Source organism: Balaenoptera borealis (genome assembly GCF_965194805.1).
Source record: "Balaenoptera borealis genome assembly, chromosome: X".
NCBI classification, from domain to species: Eukaryota; Metazoa; Chordata; class Mammalia; order Artiodactyla; family Balaenopteridae; genus Balaenoptera; species Balaenoptera borealis.
The window spans coordinates 91,485,859-91,505,920 of record NC_138881.1 but is presented as its reverse complement, the minus strand read 5'-3'; the positions used below and the strand labels follow the sequence as shown (position 1 = coordinate 91,505,920).

Here is a 20,062-nt window from a genome sequence, read left to right as displayed (position 1 = left end):
ATGTCAATCCCAATCTACCAATTCATCCCCCCCCCACCAACACCTCCCTGCTACTTTCCCCCCCTTGGTGTCCATACGTTTGTCCTCTGCATCTGTGTCTCTATTTCGGCCCTGCAAACCGGTTCATCTGTACCATTTTTCTAGGTTCCACATATATGCATTAATATATGATATTTGCTTTTCTCTCTCTGACTTATTTCACTCTGTATGACAGTCTCTAGATCCATCCACATCTCTACAAATGACGCAATTGTGTTTCTTTTTATGGCTGAGTAATATTCCATTGTATATATGCACCACATCTTCTTTATCCATTCATCTGTTGATGGGCATTTACGTTGCTTCCATGTCCTGGCTATTGTAAATAGTGCTGCAATGAACATTGTGGTACATGACTCTTTTTGAATTATGGTTTTCTCAGGGTATATGCCCAGTAGTGGGACTGCTGGCTCATATAGTAGTTCTATTTTTAGTTTTTTAAGGAACCTCCATACCCTTCTCCATAGTGGCTGTATCAATTTACATTCCCACCTTGAAAGGGTAAGGACAGAGATCACCTAAGGTGGCAGGTGGGGATCGGAAAAGAGAGGGGAGAGAAGTTTGGAAAATCGGGGAAACTAAGGGAAGAGGGGAGGATGGGACAAAACTAGGGAGAAAGAGGGGGTGCAGAGGTGAGGGAAGCGAGGGGGAAATAAAATGAGGGAAAGGAAGGGGAAGAAAGAAACCAAGGCGAGAAAAAGAGGAATGGGGGAGGAAAGGGGTAAATGAGGAAATAAAGAAAAGGAATCCAGAAAAGGAATAAAAAAGGGGGCGAGAAAGAAAGGAAAGAGCAGAAAGGAGTAAATAAAGAGGAAAAAAGGAAAAGAAAAATGAGAGAAAGAATGGGAGAAGAGGGGCCAAGAGAAGGCAGGCTGGGGGGTGGGGGATTGAGACGCAGAGGGCACGGGGGCGGCGGGAAGCCCGCTCAGGGGCTGGCACTCCCCGAAGTCAGCTCAGAGACCACCTCCGCTGGGGCGCTGAGGAGACAGGAGAGAGTAAGTGGGGGAAAAGGGGAAGATGAGTGAAGGGAGAAGAAAGGGAGAGAAACCAAGGAGCAGTTGAGTGTGCTTCTGTGAGTTTTGTTCCAGGCCCGTCTTGGGTCCTCATGGGGCGCGCCCGGCGCCCTCAGACTCTCCTCAGGGGCCACCGCTCTCTCTGCATACCGCCACCCCGCTTCTCGAAGGCGGCGTCTCTCCTGTAGGGGCACCCGTCCGCGGTGGGACCAGGCACATTGGCCCGCCCGCCGAGCTCGAGACCGGGGTGGCGCGGCTGCCCCGAGCGGCGGCTCTCGGGGATTTCTGGCCGAAGATGCGCCAGAAGCGGCGAGAGAGCCCGAGCTTAGGCGCCGCGGAGCGCGCGGAGGGAGGGAGGGCTGGGCCGAGCTCCCGGCGGCTCAGGCGAGGGTGCGGGCAGCCGTGCGGGCGCGGGGGGCGGGGCGGGGCTGGGGGCGGGGCAGGACCGCGCCGGCTCCCGGGAGCACGCGGGGGGAAGCGGCGGCCTCGCGTGGGCCGGCGGCCCCCCGGGGTTCATTTGCATTCTGTCACGGCGCCGCGGCGACTCCTGGCGCGCGGCTCGCTTGCTCGCTCACTCGCGCTCGGCTCCTGCTATCGCTCCGCCGGCGCAGCCCTGAGGAGCCCGATATCTGGCGAGTCCGCGAGCCGGGGAGGGAGGGAGGGAGCCCGGGAGGGAGGGAGCGAGGGCGCGCCCCGTCTCTCCCTCTGCCCCGCCGCCCGCCCTTCCTGCTACCACAGGTCCGCCCCGGGCCCCCGCTTACACTTGGGAAACTTGGGACGGCTCTGGGGCCTCGTGTGGTACCTCAGGGGGGCGGCCCCGGCCCGGAGAGGAGGTGGGGGGGGGGAGAGGAGGAGGAAGAGGAGGAAGTGAGCCCGAAGGATCCGCTCAGAGCTGTTTGTCCAGCTGTTTCTATTCGCACCCCGAGCGGCGCAGCCAGAAGGGGGCCGAGCCGAGGGTGGCCGGCTCTCGGCGCTCATTTCCAACTCTTCTCCTCACAGCTTGTCTGTCCCAGACACCCTGGAGTCTCCTCAGGCCGGCCCGGCGGGCGCGCACCTGCCGGCCGCCCCTGGCCTCGCGGGCCAGGCGGCCCCCGAGGCGGAGAATATGGCCCAGCCCAAGCCCGACTGCCGCTCACCTGTCGGCCTCGACTGCTGCAACTGCTGCCTGGACCTGGCCCACCGGAGCAGGCTCCAGCGCGACAGCAGCGGGGACAACAACAACCCGGGCAGGCCCACCGTGAGCAACTTTCGGCAGCTGCAGGAGAAGCTGATCTTCGAGAACCTCAACACCGACAAGCTCAACAGCATAATGCGGCAGGATTCGCTAGAGCCCGTGCTGCGGGACCCCTGCTACCTGATCAACGAGGGCATCTGCAACCGAAACATCGACCAGACCATGCTCTCCATCCTGCTCTTCTTCCACAGGTGGGTGGCAGGGCACGCGGGTGGGCACACGGACCCGGCTCGCATCCGCCTCGGCTGGACCCGTCCCTCTGACAGAAAGGGGCAACCGGGAAGGCCAAGAGGGGCACTGAAGGGGGGGGTCGGGCTCCCGGGCTGCCACGACCGGACCCTGAGGCTACCTGGATTCCTGTACGGCTGAGGGGAAGCCTGGCAGGTGGGAGCCCTGTTTTGAAAGGTGCCTGCAGAGTCCTTCCTAGGGAGATGCTGGAGCCCAGAAGGTGGACAGAGTCCTAGATGGTTCAGGTGTAGCTGGAGGCACTTTCTCCCCAAATGCCCACTTTTCTACAGCCACTTTGGAGAATCTGCCACGGGATGCTCTTGGGATCTGAGTCCCACCCTTATCAAAAAGCCCATTTCCAACTATGCAAACTCAGATGGAAACTGCAAGGGCTTTTAAATTACTGAGTGGCCCTGACTGAGGATGAGGGCAAGCAAAATGTCGAGACAAATTAAGCTGCTGCTGGTGTGGAGGAGAGGCGGGGGTGGGGGGGGGGATAGGAAAAATTAGAGACCTGTGAGAATTTCTTGAAACTCCGGATGGGGCGGGACCCTGCACCTCCTCCATGGATCACAGCCTTCAATTTCCAATGAAGGCTAAAAGCAGCCCCAAAGAGCATCCTAAGGACAGGAGGGTGGATGATCCATGTCATAGCAGGCGTGTGTTGGAGTGCGGGTGAGACTTTCTAGAAATCTTGCTGAAGGGCAAGGAAGAGAGAGGGAAGGAGAGAAACACAATGGGAAGACCAAAGGTGGCTACAGTCCTCCAGTCTGAGACACTCTGGTAAGAGCCAGTCTTGCGGGGACAACTGAGGCAATTTTGAGGCAGGGGAGGCAACTTCAGGAAACCCAGTGGTGGGTTTGGTGTTCTTAGAGCCATAGGAACAGGGCACTGGTGTGTGTGTGTGTGTGCACGCGCGTGCGTGCGCGTCCGTGCCTGCGAGCGGGCGGATTTTCTTCTTTCTCAACATCACAGGTTATGTAAGAGAAAGAGAAACCCCGCTGTGGGAGACCTGGGTTGTAGTACAAGTTATGGCTCTACTTCCCTGTGTGAACCTGAGCAAGTCGCCTGACCTCTCTGGTCTCTAAGGTTCCTTCTAGCTCTGAGATGCCAGGTTGTGGGCAGGTAATGTGCTCAGACAAGGTAATAAGAAATTTTGAGCTGCCACAGAATATTTGAATAATTGAATGGCTTTTCAGTGAGGCACAAATAAGAAATTTTAAAAGCCATCAAGCTAGGCAAGAACTGCCCTCACTTAGTGCTCAGCCCAGGTTTGCCTCCTCAGCCCCAGAAGTTCCAGGAGGGGACAAGCGACTTAATTAGCATTATTATAACAGGTTGTATTTTCAGCCATTTTCCACGCCATCAAAGCCCTTTCTCATCTATTATTTTACTTTACGCATCAATTTATCTCATTGTCTCCAAGAAACCACGCGCGTGTATGGGAAAGGTTTCGAGGGCATCTTCATTTCTGGTGAAAGATTACTACAAGCGTATTCAGACCATAGCAGCTGCAACCCTGCCGAGCGAAAGCCCTAATAGGCTCCTAACAATCTGCTGGGATCTGGGCTCGTAGGCAGCGGGGGAGGGGTGGCAAGGCACCTGGAAAGCGCGCCTGTAGCACTTGCACTCTTTCAGCTGGGAGAGAAACTGCTCCGAAGTGGCTTGATGACACATAAGAGGGGACGCTTCCGCGGCTCTGGTTCCTAGGTTGGAGGCCTGGGCGGGTCAGACCTAAGCGAATGAGGGGTGAGACTGAAAGCCTGAAATCACAGTGTTCGCTTGTGCCACACCTTGGGAGGCTTTCTGGTGGTCTGGGTTTCTTGAGTGGCAAGACCTCCTTGTTACCTACTCCACTGACACTTGCTTGTTGACGTTTGGTTCTTGGCAAAGCCTGGAAATGCTACCAGGTTGGGTGGGGGACTGAGAGCATTGGTGGAGGGAGCAACTCAAGCCCTCAGGCGTCCATGAGGCTGGGGAGTGACAGGGTCCTGTGGTAACGGCCTTAACGCTTCTAGCGGGACAATAGCAGGACAAAGCATTCTCTCATTTGCCTTGACAACTGGGACCTTAGAGATTGGAGATTCTCAATTTGGTTGAGGTTTTGCCTAGAATGACATGCTCATTAGCAAAGTAGGAGACCATTATTACCGGTCACGGGGTTTCTCCAAAATCTGAGCTGGACAGTCTTCTCCCGAGTGAAAATTTCCTCTTCTTACTTCATTTATTCCCTGGTTTTCTATCTTCATACCACAGCCATCATTCTTCCTTCTGTTCCATTTAATGATTTGATATTTCAGATTCCTGCCTGGGTGTCTTTTTCTTCTAATTTGTCTACCTTCAAGGCTGTCTCTTCTGGAGAAGCGACTCTTCCTGCCCCTCCTCCTACAGCCCACTCCCCTGCTGCAAGGGCTCCTATATTCTTGGGAGAAAGGGTGGGGCATATTCTTGATTTCTCTCTGGTTTGTCTGCTTTGACCTGTCGCTGGCTCCCAGCTTAGCTCTTGGTTTCCTTGGAACACAAGAGTGTAAGCAATTTGAGGGTAGGGCATATTTTCCACTTACTTGGCTTTCCCTTGGCTTCTAGTTATACACCCAGTACTCAGTAAAGGGTTTTTTTTGGCTAGATGACTGCTTAATTGTTGGTGTGGTCCTCTGTAAAGATTTTACAACTTTAGTCTTGGAAAATTCTTATTAAGGTTTAAATGTGATTTTTTTTTTTTTCGGTATGAACCACATGCAGTAACTCTAATAGCCTGGTAGAAGTTCTGATGAACAGTGCTGTGTATATACATGTGAATCAGTGGTAATGGGCATGTAGCTCGTTGGTATGTAAATGGTGCCTCTAAACTACTGGGGTGGGGGGGAGATGATGTGTTTTGCACACCATCCCTTCAATCTTGTGTTAGGTAACTAATAACTATAATAGATTAATAGCTAACATCTATTGAGTGTTTACAGCATGTACTAAGCACTATAGCTGCATAACGTCATTTAATATTTACACCAACCCAATGAAATGGGTACTGTTATCACCATTCTTCATTTTTTAATGAAGGAAACTGAGGCTCGGGAAAATTAAATAACTTGCCCGATGCCTTACCATGAAGAGCAGAGCCAAGACTCCACCTAAGGTCAGTAAGACACTAAAGAATTGTCTATGAAGAAAGAATTGTTAAGCAGAGGTAAATATTAGCCCAGAAACTAACCAAATGGTTAAAATGTCCTTATTAGGTCGGGTGACAAACCATCCCAGGACTTTCAGCCAACACAGGAGTTTCAATGGTCAAACTGGGACAGTCCCAGGGAAACTGGCATGGTTGGTCACCCTGTTATTAGGGGACTATATCGTATCATTTGAAAATGCTTCTAAAACTGGAAAACTTAAGAGGCAGATGTAATATGCTGGGCAAAGAGCTAAAATTTCCAATTGAAATACAGCCTATTAAAAAACTTGTAAAGTTGAAATTTGAGGGGCCTTAATTCTCCGATCAGTAAGGTGTAGCAAGCTGGAATGGGAGCTTTTGCCATACTCTGTTGTTGTCATTGTTGTTGTAACCTCAAATTTATTTCTGAGATTTTATCCAAAACTACTTAATCAGCTCTATTCTGCCTTCAGCCCCCAAGCACACCAGCCAATGTGATCTGAGCTGCTCTGAATCTGAGTTCCCTTCCAGCTCGGACAGCCCCAGGAGTCTACCTTTAAGCTTCTGAGCTGGCAACAACTGGTCCCCACACTTAGATGCTCAGAAAATAATAATAGCAAAGATTTCTAATTGTTTTATGTGTACTAATTCATTTAACCTTCGCTATTGGTGTAATATACAACAGTAAAGGGAAAGATGTAGATTCAGAGATCAGGCTTCCGACAAAAAATTGCATAAAAATTATGTGTGCTTCTCTGCGTCTTCAAACTAATGATTTCATAAATGTATATTCCTGGACCTGATTTCTGAGGACGTAGCCACTTACATGGTGTGATCTGGGGGACAAAACTCTCCTACCTGCCTGCTGTAGTGCCTAAATTCATAGTCTAAGATCAGTTTTCTGTCCTTGTACCATCTAAAACTCCTATCCCATAGCGCAGTGGTATTTGGACCACACCATAAGAAATCCTGAATTAGAGATTGCAACCCTTTGTCAACTAATTTGCCATTTGATTTTGAGGATGGCGTACTTTGCTGTAGAGAGGTTTTGGGTTTCCGTGTGGTTAAGTCTGTCATTCTTTGCCTTCGTGATTTTTGCTTTTGGTATCAAGCTCTGAAAGTCCTTCCCTAGCTGGAGTTAATTTAAAATAACTATTTCCTGAGTGCCTAGTGGTCTGACAAAGAATAGGCACTCTTGGATTAAGGCACATTCTCCGTTAAAAACACAAATGCATTTGCAAACTTAACATTCATGGTTTGTATACCTCATGAGAACCTCAATATGTAAGAAACTGCCTTTTTGCTGAGGCACAGATGTGAATTCCATGTGCTAAGAGGCTTTGGGTAGTGACCGACCCTACTGCTCTACCAGCAGCTACTATATATATTACGTATGTGTGTGTTTTATATATGTATATAAAGTATATATATATATTAGTATGTACATATATACCAGTAAAATATATGTAACATAAAATTTGTCATTTTAACCATTTTTAAGTGTACAATTCAGTAGCATTAGGTATATTCACAGTGGTGCAGTCATCACCATTATCCATTTCCAGAACTTTGTCATCATCCCAAACAGAAACTCTGTACCTATTAAATAACTCCCTATTCTCCCCTCCCCCACCCAGTCCCTGGTAACCTCTATTCTACTTTCTGTCTCTACGAATTTGCCTATTCTAGATATTTCGTATAAGTGGAATCATACAATATGTGCCCTTTTGTGTCTGGCTTCGTTCACTTAGCGTAATGTTTTCAAGGTCCATCCATGTATCAGTACTTCATTGCTTTTTATGACTGAATCATATTCCATTGTATGGATACACCACATTTTGTTTAATCCATTCATCTGTCCGCGGACACTTGGGTTCTTTCTACCTGTTGGTTCTGGTGAAGAACGCTGCTTTGGACATTGGTGTACACGTATCTTTCTGAGTCCCTTCTTTCAATTCTTTTGGGTCTCTACCTAGGAGTGGAGTTGCCCAGCACCTACTTTTCAACTCAGGTTTTTGGTCCTCTACTCTTAGTCAATCCATTCAAGTGTAGTAATGCCCATGAAATGAGTGAATGTCTACTTCTTTGGGGAGAACACCCCCTCCCTGAGTCAACGGCTAGTGCTAGCGATCACAGTAAAAAGAAAGCTAAGAAGTTTAACAAAACAACAGAAATAGTAGAAGTCATATGAGGGAAATGATGTGATTTCAGGATGCTCATGAATTAGGAACTGGCAAAAGTTTGAGCGTGTCTCTCTAATGAATGGCCAGGGTCTACCGGGGTTTACTACTGAGGATTTCCTTTTTAAAAGAGTAACATGTAATAGCTTCGCTTGTCATTAACCACTTTGTGTGGATAGGTTTATCAGAATTTTCCCTGGGGCGACAGCTCACTGGGAGTAGGGTTCTATGGGAATGGAACATGGGAAAGCCAAGTTTGGAGAAGAGAAGCAGAGAGACGGGCCGGAGTCCTTGAAAGGCCTGCTGCAGTGTGGGGCTCTGGGCAGCACGGAGCTCGCGAGGTCTGGATGGAATGCTCGTGCTCTTCAAGAAATGTGGCAAGAACAGAACACAAATTTCACCTCCTCCGCCTCTGGTTTGTCAGGAATGGACCCATGTGAGCCCACATCTCAGAAAGTAACTCTTTCCAGGGTGACCTTATTTCCCCTCCCAGCCTGAAGAGAAGGTTAACAATCCTGCTTATATTTGCACTTCCAGATAAACTAACAAGCTCCCAATTCCAGGTAGAGTTTTGGCTCCTTTCCATAACAGGTCCTGAAGGCCAGGAAGTCTGGGGAAAAGGAGATGGATTGTCTGGCCACAGCTGCAGGGGTCTCCAGGTCCCCTGAGTGATGGAGCCCAGCAGAGCATTGCCCGCACCTTGTGGGCTGGTTGAGAGGAATAAGGTCGGCCATCTCTGCACCTGGTGGTGGCCATTGCATGGTGTTTGCTCATCACGATTCTGCTCCTACCTGAACTTTCTCCTCTTATGTAAGGCATCCCTCAAGATAACTACAAAGCCATAATCTGCCATGGCTGGCTGGGCTTACATAACAAATTGGTTGGTGTCATGCAATAGTCTCTCTACCCCTGGAGAAGCCAACGTGCTGAGTGGGCCCGAAGCTTGGACCCATTTGCTGGGGCATCTGTGTGCTCAGTGCACTCAAGGGAGAGCATTCCTTGACCACAGGGGTCAAAAAAGATGAAATTTCCCTTTTAGATGAAGAAGGCAATAATGGCCCAGGACATGTGCTGTCCCAATGCTTGCAGTAATGGGACAAGGGTTAGGGCTTCGCTGTGGGGCCGCAGCTTTGGCAGAGCACGACCCTGTGGGCTAATGGGATCTCTGTGAAGGCCTGAAGGATAGATCCCAGCCTCAAAGCAGGTTTGTTGAGGAGTCAGGGCAGGGAAATGGCTTATGGAAGCTACCATGTACCATACCGAAATCCAGCTTAGCGAAGGAGTCAGAGCAGTGATAAGACAGGGTCTTGGAGAATACAAAACAAGCTTTTTCAAATGCTAATCCAGGCAGGAGGGAATCTTCTCTACAGGCAAGTCTAATCCACTTGTACCTTCTAGCTGGAAATCCCTGCCCCAAAGTAGCTACTGCTCTTTTGGAAAGAGTTTAAGAGGTGTGAGATCCCAGCCAGCATGAAGACTGACTGGGAAGCTTCCCAATGTGCAGACACTAGCCCAGGGGGAAACAAGAACTAGAAGCATGCTTGGTCAGTGATGCCCCAGGCACGCTATCAGCCTTCCTCCCCTGGGAGCCACTTTCCTCAAATAGACCCAGCCTGAAATCAGGCCCCTGCCTGTGGACAAAGCCCCACAGGGACCTTCCCCATCCTTCCTCGAAGGAAGAATTTACTCACGAAACAGCCTTGGGTATTCAACCTACTTCCTCTTGTCTTCTCTTCAGGGGAGATGGAGAGCAGCTGCTCACAGCTTAGGGTCTGGCCAGGATTCCCGCTCTGAGCTTTCTAGGCCAGTGATTGGCTACAGCTATCCCTGAGGAAGAAGGGGGTGAGAAGTGAGAGGAAGGGAAGTGGTTCCAGCGGCTCCTTCCTGGCTTACACCACACACACACACACACACACACACACACACACACACACACACACACACCTCCCTTTTAGTCTCACTCCCAGACTAGGCTGGGCCTGGGCCAGCCTGAGGTCCCTGACTCATAGCTCGCGTAGTGCCTTATGTAACAGAGCCAGGTTCCTGAGGCATCAAGCTTCTGCTTGCTCAGTGGCAGGCTTCCCTGGGGCCAGGCATTCAGAAGCCTGATGGGGGTCTAAGTAGAGCTCACTACACTTCCAAAAGGACAGCCCGCTCTCCCTAGTGTCAGGCCAGCATCTGCTCAGAGCCAAGTGCCAGGCTGTGAAGGCGATTCCCTCCTGAGCCCCCATACTCAGCAGCAGACGTAACCAGGCAGGAGAGCTGCTGTGGGCTTAGTGTGGTTTGGGGTGTTTTTGGGGGGCGGGTGGCATCTCCTGCTATCACCTGATGGTACGGTGCTAAAGAGTCAGCCTGTTGCATCTGGAGGGGTGCCAAAACAGGTGTCAGAATTTCTTCTTCCTTTTGTATCTGCTTGTTGGTTCAGGTACTGTTCTGGAGACTTTAGGGAGAAGGGTTTAGCGGAAGCTGGAGGAACTTTTTAAAGGAAGGCCTAAGCCAATTCCCAATCCATTCTCCACAAAGTCTAAAAGTCCCCAGGCTGGTCTGAATTCACAGTGATACTTAGCTCTCTTCCTAGCCTGTTCAGAAAATTGCATTACCGGTTTGGTGCAACTGAGCCCCCAGTGAACTGGGGCTTGCTGAATTCTATGACGTATTTCTCTAATAAGCTTACTCGAATATCTACATTGCACAATAGCCCTATCAATCTAATAGTGCATTGGCTCAAAGGTTGTGACTAAACCAATAAGTCCTCTTCTTCTCTTTCCTCATCTTTGCCCAGCCTGTCACACTGTGTTGCCGGGGGGTAAATGGCTCACAGGTTGAGGGTAGCTGGGGACACTGCTGTCCTGTCTGAGAAAAAGAGGAAGAAACAGGGAGATAAAGTCAAAAAGGTGGCATTGGGAACTACCAGCAGGTATGATTTGTATCTAAATCTCAGACTCATGAATCCTCAGACAAGCCAAGACCACCATCTCAGGGCTCAGGAGAGCTAGGGACCCCAAGTTCCCTGAATCCGGTGAACACTGGGGGCAGGGGCTGAGGTGGAGGTGCAGAATTTCCCTTCCTTGAGGCCCCTCCCAGGCCTCCAGCCCTTCACTTCTCCCTGTCTCCTCACCCTTTCAGTTCATAGTCAGTTGCAGTAAAAAAAAGAAACAAAGAAAAAAGAATAAGAAAAACCCTGCCCAGTTTTAAGGCAATATACTCTGCCTTTCCCAGGTGCACAGGAAAATGAACGAACTCAGGCCCTGCACTGAGTGACCAGGCACTTCAGTTAATCAATCCATCATTTATCGACCAGGGGCCTGCTATTTATCTAGTGCCTACTGCAGATTTATTGAATGTCTACCCCGCTAAGCACTGTAGAGGACACAGAAGGGAGGCAGCAGAGGCACGGGCTGGGCTGCGGGGAGCTGAGAGTGATAGAGCTGCATCCCAAGGCCGGCGGGGAACAAAGCAGTTCCACCGGAGCCACCGCAGGCCACACTGGGGCTTCTGCTCCTTGAGGGAAAGGCCTCAAGCTTGCTGTTCCCTGGATCCGCAAGTCCGGAGCTTAGGCGATGCCAAAGCAGACTAGGAAAGGAGAGTCTCTTTATGGCTGTGGCTTCCAGCAGGGCCTTAAAGAATGGATTGGTTCTGGCCCGGTGGGAAGAGCTGTAGGGCTCCCTAGTTGGGAGCGGGAAGGGAAACCTTGCCAGTCCAGCGGGGCTCATGGGTCAGAACGAGCTGGCTGGGGTGGGGACAGCGAGGAACACTTTCCATTCTTCCTGGGCTGAAACCCAGAGTCACCCAGCTTCAGGAAGGAGAGGCCTGCTCTGGCCCTCCTCTCATGGCCCCTCTCTGACTCGGGGCAAGCTGGCCCCTAGTAGCCTCCCCTCAGAGACCTAGCTAGGCTTGGATAGGTGGAGGCCTTCAGGGCCCGGGAGCAGGAAGGCACCTCTCGTGGATGCTCGTGGAAAGCTCATCAGAACCAGGAGCGTTGAGCTTGGGAGTGCAGTTGAGGGTGGGCACCAGAGGAGCCTGGGAGTATGGCTTCGCATCTGTGCACCTCTGGCCTCAGTCTCCACCAGGCCCCTTCTAAGGGGGGGGCGGTGACAGAACCAGGGGCGTGCCAAGGTGCTGCCCTGATAATATATATACCTTTTGCCCAAATCTCTCTGGAAAAAAGTCGGTGGAGGCCCCACAGGGTGTCATTTTAGCCTCGCTTATACTTTGGTCAAACCCTTCTTTCCCAGGTGCCCTATAAATGAAGGTCCTGGGGTTGGGCTGAGGAAGGAGGGAAGCCTCAAGCTGACGGGAAAGGAGAGGGAGCTGGAGCAGCAAAAAGGAACCAGCCTCAGAGCATCTGGGGAAGGAGGATGCTGCTATGGTCAGCACCTTACTTTCTGGGGCCTTCTCCCCGAGCTAGTGTCCTGGGCGTCCACGCCCACACCCTTTCCCATCCGTGCTCTGGAGAATTCACATTTAAGTTCATGAACAGATTCAGTCAACAACAAATATTGCAACAACAAATTCTTGCATGCCTTGCATGTAACAGGCTCACTGTTAGGCACTGGGAATAGAGTGGGAAACTCACAAAAGGCATGGTCACAGCCATTATGGGATAGTCAGTAGAGTGGGGGAGAGGAACATTAACCAGAATAGCCACACCAATGAAAGTATAATTACAAATATGTGCCAAGGGGGAAAAGGAATAAGCTTCTCTCAGAGGGTGTAACAAAGGATCAGACAAGGCTTCCTGAGGAAGTGATATTGAGCTAAAGAAATGAATCTCTATTGCTGAAATTCTAATCATCAGACCCAAGCCAAAGGAGACATGTTTAGACAGAGACTTTCTCAGGAACCCCTGAAGTCATAACATTAGGTAGCTGCTCACACTCTTGGAGATATTTCTAGGCCATGAGTGGCCAGCAGGTCCAAAAGAGGAGGACTGACAGCATTCTGACAAGAGGAAGAGATGAGTTTGAAGCCCACGGGGCAGCTAGTACTTAACGTCATCCTTCGCTAAAAATAGTCCATGACAGTATGGAAATGCGTAAAGGCTGGCCCTGGGGACCAGTGATAAAGTGGGTATAGCATATGGGGAGGAAAATTTGTTTTTGTAAATTATTTACTATAAAGAAAAAGAATGGGGAGGGTCGTCTGGGTTTTCTTTTCCCTTTGTGGGCCTCCTTCTGAGTTATGAATGCTTCTCATTGTACAGAGGCAGTGGGGCACAGAGCTTCAGGCTGCACTCCTTTCTGGGGCCTGGGGTGTAAATTTTCTGGGCTGCAAATGTCAGATAATTTGTCCAGGCTGAAAAACAGCCTGAATGCAGAAGGGAAGAGAGGCTTGTTTAGCCAACGGGCTAAAGCCTGGGACTTCAGGGAGCTGTGTAGCCAGGCTAAAGGAGCTACGATGATTGATCAGAGAGGAACGTTAAGGGTGGGCCTGAGGGTTGTGGAGAGAGAGAAGAGAGGTTGATCTTCAAATATAAGAAAAGTTACAACTCAGAGATGGTGACTAGCTGTTTCCAAACCACACTAGGAACAGAACAAGAGGAAATAGGCCTCTACTGTAGCATGAAGAATTGCGATTAGATATCAGAAAGAACTTCCTGCCTACCAGCATTCAGAGAAGCTAGACAAAATTACCAAGGGATGTTTTATTACAAATATGGGGAAGGTGGTAACAATAGCAATAAAGAACTAGATACAAGTGTGAGAGGGCTGGTTATAAGGACCATGGACAGAAGGGGATAAACAGGTGGGGAAAGCAAAGGAGTCAGAAGTAGGTGCTTATAAGGAAAAGGAAAGTGCCTGTGTGAGAGATGAAAGTGTTTTTAGGAAGATACTTTCATAATAGAAATGTGTATGAGATTTCCATTGGAGAACAGTCATGAAAGCTAGCATATACCCTCCTAGGACTGGAATCATGTGGGAGAATAGACTAAGGAGCTGTTAGGTGCCCTCCGCATCCTTCAGCCTTATCTCCTGGCCAAATTAGCTTCAATGGGACACCCATCCTCCACAGTCTAACAATTTTGGGGAGCATCTCAGTGTGGGGGGCATTGGGATAAGACTGCCCACCCCAGGTGCATGGGGAAGAGGAAGATTTCTCCTTCCACACACAAATGAAAATCAGACACAGGGGAGAAAGTGGCAGCCAACAAACCAGGCAGGATCCCCGCGGCAGGAAATTTACAATCATCTAGTGGTGGAGACAGATATCAAATAATAATTACACAAATAACCATATCACTACAATTGATCATAATGAAGAAAAGGTGCAGGAAGCCGTGAGAACACAGGCTAAGGGGGCTTCCCCCAGGATTAGAAAATCCGCAAAAAGAAAAGTCACCTTATTAAAACCTTGGGCACTGCTTGTGTCCCTCTGTGAGGGATTCTTGCCCCAAGTCAGTAGCAAGGAAAGTTAAAATGAACCCAGTCACTGCTAATACCCTAAGATGTGGATTTTGAAGTTCCTCTGGCTCACTGGGGCCCTCAGATAGGAGCAAACCCCCGAGGAAATTTTCTCATTGCCAAGATCAAGCAGCCATGATTTAGGCAGAGTGATTCTCTAAGGGCCGTAATAGCCTATCAGCTGAAAATTGTCATCAGAAAGGCTTTGAAGAGCTCACCACCTGCCAGACGAACAGGATGAAGGTCAGTGAAGAGAAAAAAGAACGAATGTGCTGAAAATTACACTCGAAACTGGCCCCCCAAAATGACCATGTCTCCAAAATGCTGTATCTTCAGTCTCCTATTCAAACGTGGGAGCCTTTGCTGGTATATTCTAGTATTGGCTGCAAGGTGTGCCCAGGGCTGTAGAGACCGGGGGAGCAAGGATTGTAGAGAGGCAGGACCCCTGCTCTGCTTTCCCCGGTTCCTCTCCCGGGGGGGGCGCGGTGGGAGGTGCTGGCCCTTGTGGGGAGCTGGGTTGGGCTTCTTCACCCTTGAAAGTTCCTGGAGGAGGAGTAGAGAAGGACATTAGCCACTGTGTGCCCCTGAAGAGTCTGATAAGACTACCATTGACAGACTCTGTGACTTTGGCAAGTGACTTCTCTGGACCTGAGTTTCCTCCTGTAGAAAATGGTGGAAGTGTGGTTGGGAAGGTTAAATGAGAGGACCTTCCGAGGAAGCACTCAGTAAAGGGAAGCCTTCGTTATCATTAGGCAAGTCATATGTGGAACCAGAAGGAAACCTCTTCAGACTTCCCTCATCTCCCTCTCTCACCAGTCCCCTCACGGACCCCTCCCCTTGCTCCGTCAATCACACACCCTGTCCTGCCCAAAGTTAGCTAACACCCGCAACCCAGTCTGGCAAGCGTTCTCCCTGTCAAGGCTTGCTCTGTGAACCTTCTTCATTCACACTCAGGTGTAAATGACTGAGAAGGCTTCTGGTCTTCCGCCTGTTGGGGGGACGAGCTGCTGGGAGCTTCAAAATTTTTAACAGATCGAAACCTACAGAAGCACCAGGGCACCGTACTGGCATTGCTGGCAAATAGAGAAGGATTTCAGAGGGCAGCGGAGCTGGGGACTGCCTCTTCAAGACCTTGAGCTTCCCCCTCCCGAGGGTTGGTGGCCACCACATGCATCTTAGCCAGAGACACAAAAGCTCAGAACTGGTAGGGCTTCCGTAGCCATTGGGTCTGACACCCACCCCTTACAGATGAGGAAACTGAGGCCCAGAGATGGGTGGGTACCTGCCACAAAGCAAACAGCCTATTAGTGACCAGCTGAAAAAAGAAACCATGTCTCCTGATTCTCTGATCCAATGGCCTCATGACTTCTTGTCTCTAGACGGCTGTGGACATCCCATCCCGGTAGGTACACAACACCTCCATGCCAGGAGACCAGCTTTGGGTCTACCTGATGCCAAAAACGGTGTTTTTTAATTTGATTTCATTTAACGGGATTGACCAGTGGTTTGGGTGTTACGGAGTCCCAGCCCTGGAATCTTGCTTCTGCTCAGGCTGGGGCTGCATGCCACAGCCACAGTCATGCAAGGGGGACAGAAAGGCCTGCTGTTCGGGTTGGAAAAGAAATCAGTTGCTGAAACATTGGTCTTTTTGAAAGTTCCAACCACAGGGGCTGGCTGGCAGAGCCGCCGTCTGGGCTCCCCCGGAGGATCCGGCCCTCCCCTTCAGTCTGGGAGTTAGTTTAGGAAGCTGGCCCGGCCTCGGCAGAAGATCTGGAGGGCAGCGCTCACCCCAGGAGCTCCAGCCTTCCCTCAGAGCCTGGGAGCCCCCGAAGGCACTCGGTGCCGGGAACTTCCTCCCGCCTCCACAGCTGAGCCAGCCCAGGCTGGCCCCAAGGCTCCTGAGCACTTTTTCTTCTGAGCCTGGGAAAGAGTTTCCAGTTGCTCCCGCCTAGCCCAGCAGCTACAGAGGGAGAGCTAGAGAGCGAAAGGGAGGCACAGAGAGAGAGAGAGAGGGAGACAGGAGCCAACCCCAGCCAGGCAATCAAGGTTTCCCTGGGCAACAGTGAGATGAAGGGGGAAAGGCTGGAGGAGCCCCAGCTCATGGAAGACCCCCAGCTTGTAGAGGACCCTGAACTCGTGGAGGAGGCACAGTTCCTGGAGGAGCTACAGCTCGAAGTGGTGGAAAGTGGGTCAGATTTGGATCCAGAAGATCTGGGTTCGAATCCCGATTTTGCCACCAATCTGATGCTTGAGCTTGAGTAAGTAACTCCCTGCCCGTCTGTGGGCTGCTTTCCCTACTTAAAAAATCGGGGAGGGGGGAGACAAGGTGGTCTCTAGGGTCTCTTCCAATTCAGATATTCTGGAAGACTACACCTCTAAAATCTTGATGTGTGTAGATGGGATGCATGGACAGTTGAATATGTCATTGAACCCCTGAATGTTAGAATGGTGGGAGTGACAAAGGGGGTTCATATGAGCGAAAAAAGGAAGGAGAAGATGGTAAATGTGTAGAGTCGTGACTCCAAGAGAGGGTCTAGGCTGAATAGAACATTAGGGTCCATTTTCAAAACTCAAGGATGATGGGCTTGGAATGAGTTAGTAACGAGAACCAGGGCATTTGGGGGTGTGGTCAGTGTGTAGTTGCCAATGAGCCCTCCACCCAATGTCTCCCAGTGGCGCCTTCACCCCCACAGCTCAGGTCCTCAATCCGGAATGCGTTTCTTGAGTTGTTCATGTGTGTCTTTGCGGAAATTCTCATTCGAATTAGGGGGATTTTCAGGTCTTGGATGTTCACATCCAGACCTAAAAGACTGCCTAAGAAGAAAGACTAGAATTTGACGGCTGCTATGTATCGCTACTCTCCCCCCAACTAATGCACAGATGAGCTACCAGAAACCAATCTGCTTGGTGAATGTTGGTGTTTGGCACATTTCGCTGCATTCAGATTCCTTCATAGTGGGTCATCTCTCCCTGGGCTATATGGTGAGGGTCCAGATCCACAGTAGGTGCCATTTCACTAACCAGAGAGCTCTCAAGAGGCTTGAGAGCTCGGGGCTCCCTACATGGTAGATCATCTCCAGTGTCCTTTGCCAACCGTGTACCCACCAGCCTCTCCACTGCTGGGGAGACTGTGGTGGGGAGGGTGAGTAGAAGAGGAACCGCCCCCACCTGTCCTGACACCTGCCCACTGCCCTAGCGCCCTCACCCTCAACACCACACACTCTGCTTCCTCGCCGCTAGCGCTCCTTCTTCTTGGCTCAGTTTGTTCAACAATCATTTCTTGCCCCTCAGTTTAATGAGTCATAGATTCCTATGGTTGCGAGGGATCTTAGAATTCCCACAGGGAATGGTGCTGTACTATATAGAGCCCTATGGTCCTCCCTAGTGCCTTAGGGACTGCTGAAAGGAAAGAAGAAGGGAGAAAGGGAGGAGAGAGTTGGGGGCAGGGGAGGAGAGGCCAGGGAGAAGGTGAATTTGAGGGAGGAAAGGAGAAGAGGAGAGAGTTTAGAGGAGGACAGAAAGAAAGACGGGAGGTTGATTGTGCCACCGCCCTCACCAAATAGACAAGGTCACAAAGAAGAATCTGCAGGTGTCTTTTTAAGTTGGAGGGGTTGGGGTCCTCATCTGGCTTAATTTTCCTCACCAGAGGATTTTCAAGCTGGGCTGCCCTGAACTACAAGGCATTTCCTGGTGGGCGGTGGAAGTTAGGGGGCTCTGGGAGCCTGGGGAGCCGAGTGGGCGGAGCTCCCTGCCTCAGCCCCGCCTCCCTCAGAGCAGTTCTGCTCCTCTGAAGACTTTGTATCCAGGGACCCTGAGAGCATCCAGGTTAGATTGGGGGAGATGGGGATGGGGAATGACTATCTGTTTAACAACAACAACAAAAAAGGCCATAAGCCACCAAAGGGCCTTAACTCTCCAGCCCAAACAAGAATGTCTTGTAAAGCATCCCCAGGGGGTGGACACACTGCTTCAGCTTGAAGGCATCTACCCACAAGCCGGTTCCCTTGTTGGTCAGCCCTGATTGTTACACAGTCCTTGTGTTTAGCCAACACTGGCACAATCCTTCTGGCCTGCAGAATGCTTTAGCCCCACTGCTCATGTTCTTGCTGCAGGCCTCCTTTGTCTCCTGACCACCCGGGGAGCAGGCTCAGAGTGGGGTCGCTGGCTTCCCAGGGAAGACGGCGTTCCCAGCTAAGGGCACCACGTGCTCCGAGCTTCCCAGCCGGAGGTTGCCGGGGCCCATGTGAGCACTGGGCTGGACAGGCAGGCGACTGATGTGGGCTTAGGGCACTCCAGCCAAAGCAGCCCCTGGGGCCAAGGCTAAGGAAGTCCACTCCACAGAGGGCACTGTCCGAGTTAAGTGAGGTCTAGTGAGGAATTCTCAGCAGGGGAAATAGCTCGAGGGAAGGAGCACTTGACCGAGAATAAGGGCCCTGTGTTCTGCTGCAAACTCCAGCCTTGGCTGGGGCTGGCACCTGAAAGGAGGAAAATAATAAGAGCCAGGGCTCTAGCCCTGAGAGGAAGGCGTGCGGGAGGTATCCCGGCCGTTCGGCCCTCTAAAGCCCTGCTGGCTTTACATCGCAGGAGGAAATAAAGCCGTGCTTGTTGGCGGTGGGGACCATCTGTGTGCACTATACAGAGAGCGCTGTTCCCCCAAGTGCGGTAAACACACGCTGGTGGTGTGCAAGATGATTTTAGGTGGTACGTGGACTAACTTTGTTCTTCTATTTTTATAGCTATTTATTTATTTAACATGTATGAGGGGGGAGTGTGTACACTGTACGATTTCAAAAATATTTCTGAGGTGGAGGCATTTTTAAAAAGTTAATCTGCTTTAAGTTATTTTAGAGAAAGTAGTAAATAAATGACAATACTGGTGGTCCTCAAATATGGCCGAGATCTTGAGAGTGGTAGGCAAATTACTGGATTTGGGGCCATCCTACCGCACTGTGTTAGCAGAGCAGGCAATAGGAGCCATGCAATATGATTTGACATTGTCTTGTCCATGTACACCTAGCTTGAAGGCCCCCTCTGACAGCCCGATTCCAAGTGTAAGAACACCCTGCTATTTTTATACCTCTGGTGTCCTGCTCTGCCCCGTGACACTCAACACTGCAGATCAGCAGCAGGCCTTTCCCTGGCTCCAGGGCATGGTCTCTACCATGCTCGGACACACACGGGGACACAGCACTGAGAAGTTGTACTCACCAGCTTCCACTGACTTCTCAGCATTGTTCATGGACATATTCAGCTCCAGCCTAAGGAGTATATCCAGGAAGCAACTCAAAGAGGTTCCAATCTTTCTCTGAATGCACAAAGCCACAGTAGAAGGACAGGAAATATGTCACCGCGGCAATTTCGCATGAACCGGTGCCGATTTCCGGACAGGTTCAGGCAAGATTCGGTGGGAAATTTGTATAAAATCAAACTGTACAAGAGGGTTCCCACTTCTGCCAGGAATTTGTGATGGGCTCTGTGTAAATAAGCTTGGGCCACTTCCTCCTTCCATTGCCCTGAGATAGGGAACATGATTATTAGTCCTGCTTCCTCCCAGGGCTCACCTTGCGGATTGCGAGGTGAGCCCAGGAAGGAAGTGGAAAGGTGATAAAGGTTTTGGGTCAGGTCTCCTGCTTTCCACCTAGATTGTACCTCAGGAGGCTTGAATGTCTTTCCTGTGTTGTCCCTGGAACTGTCTTTAGCCAAAGGCTCAAGGAGAGACAGCTGATCTTCCAACACCTCTAAGAAAGGAAATACCACAATGTCCTTTGGTCATACACTCCAGTGTTTAACAACCTCTGCTCTCTGAGACTGTTCCTCCTAAA

At 50.6% G+C, this 20,062-nt stretch overlaps 1 protein-coding gene across 3 annotated transcripts in view; it reads left to right on the top strand.

The window, feature by feature from the left end:
* Positions 1-1,314: 1,314 nt before the first annotated feature.
* Positions 1,315-20,062, top strand: part of TSC22D3 (TSC22 domain family member 3) — a 58,726-nt gene continuing 39,978 nt past the window's right edge. The window contains exons 1-2 of one of the 3 annotated variants that reach the window (XM_082377505.1): positions 1,315-1,442; positions 2,052-2,477. In XM_082377505.1, the coding sequence (XP_082233631.1) occupies positions 1,348-1,442; positions 2,052-2,477 (521 nt within the window). In that variant the 5' untranslated portion in view covers positions 1,315-1,347. Of the gene's footprint in view, positions 1,443-1,508; positions 1,791-2,051; positions 2,478-20,062 lie in introns of those variants that run through there. The other 2 variants (XM_082377507.1, XM_082377506.1) reach the window with 2 other exon arrangements.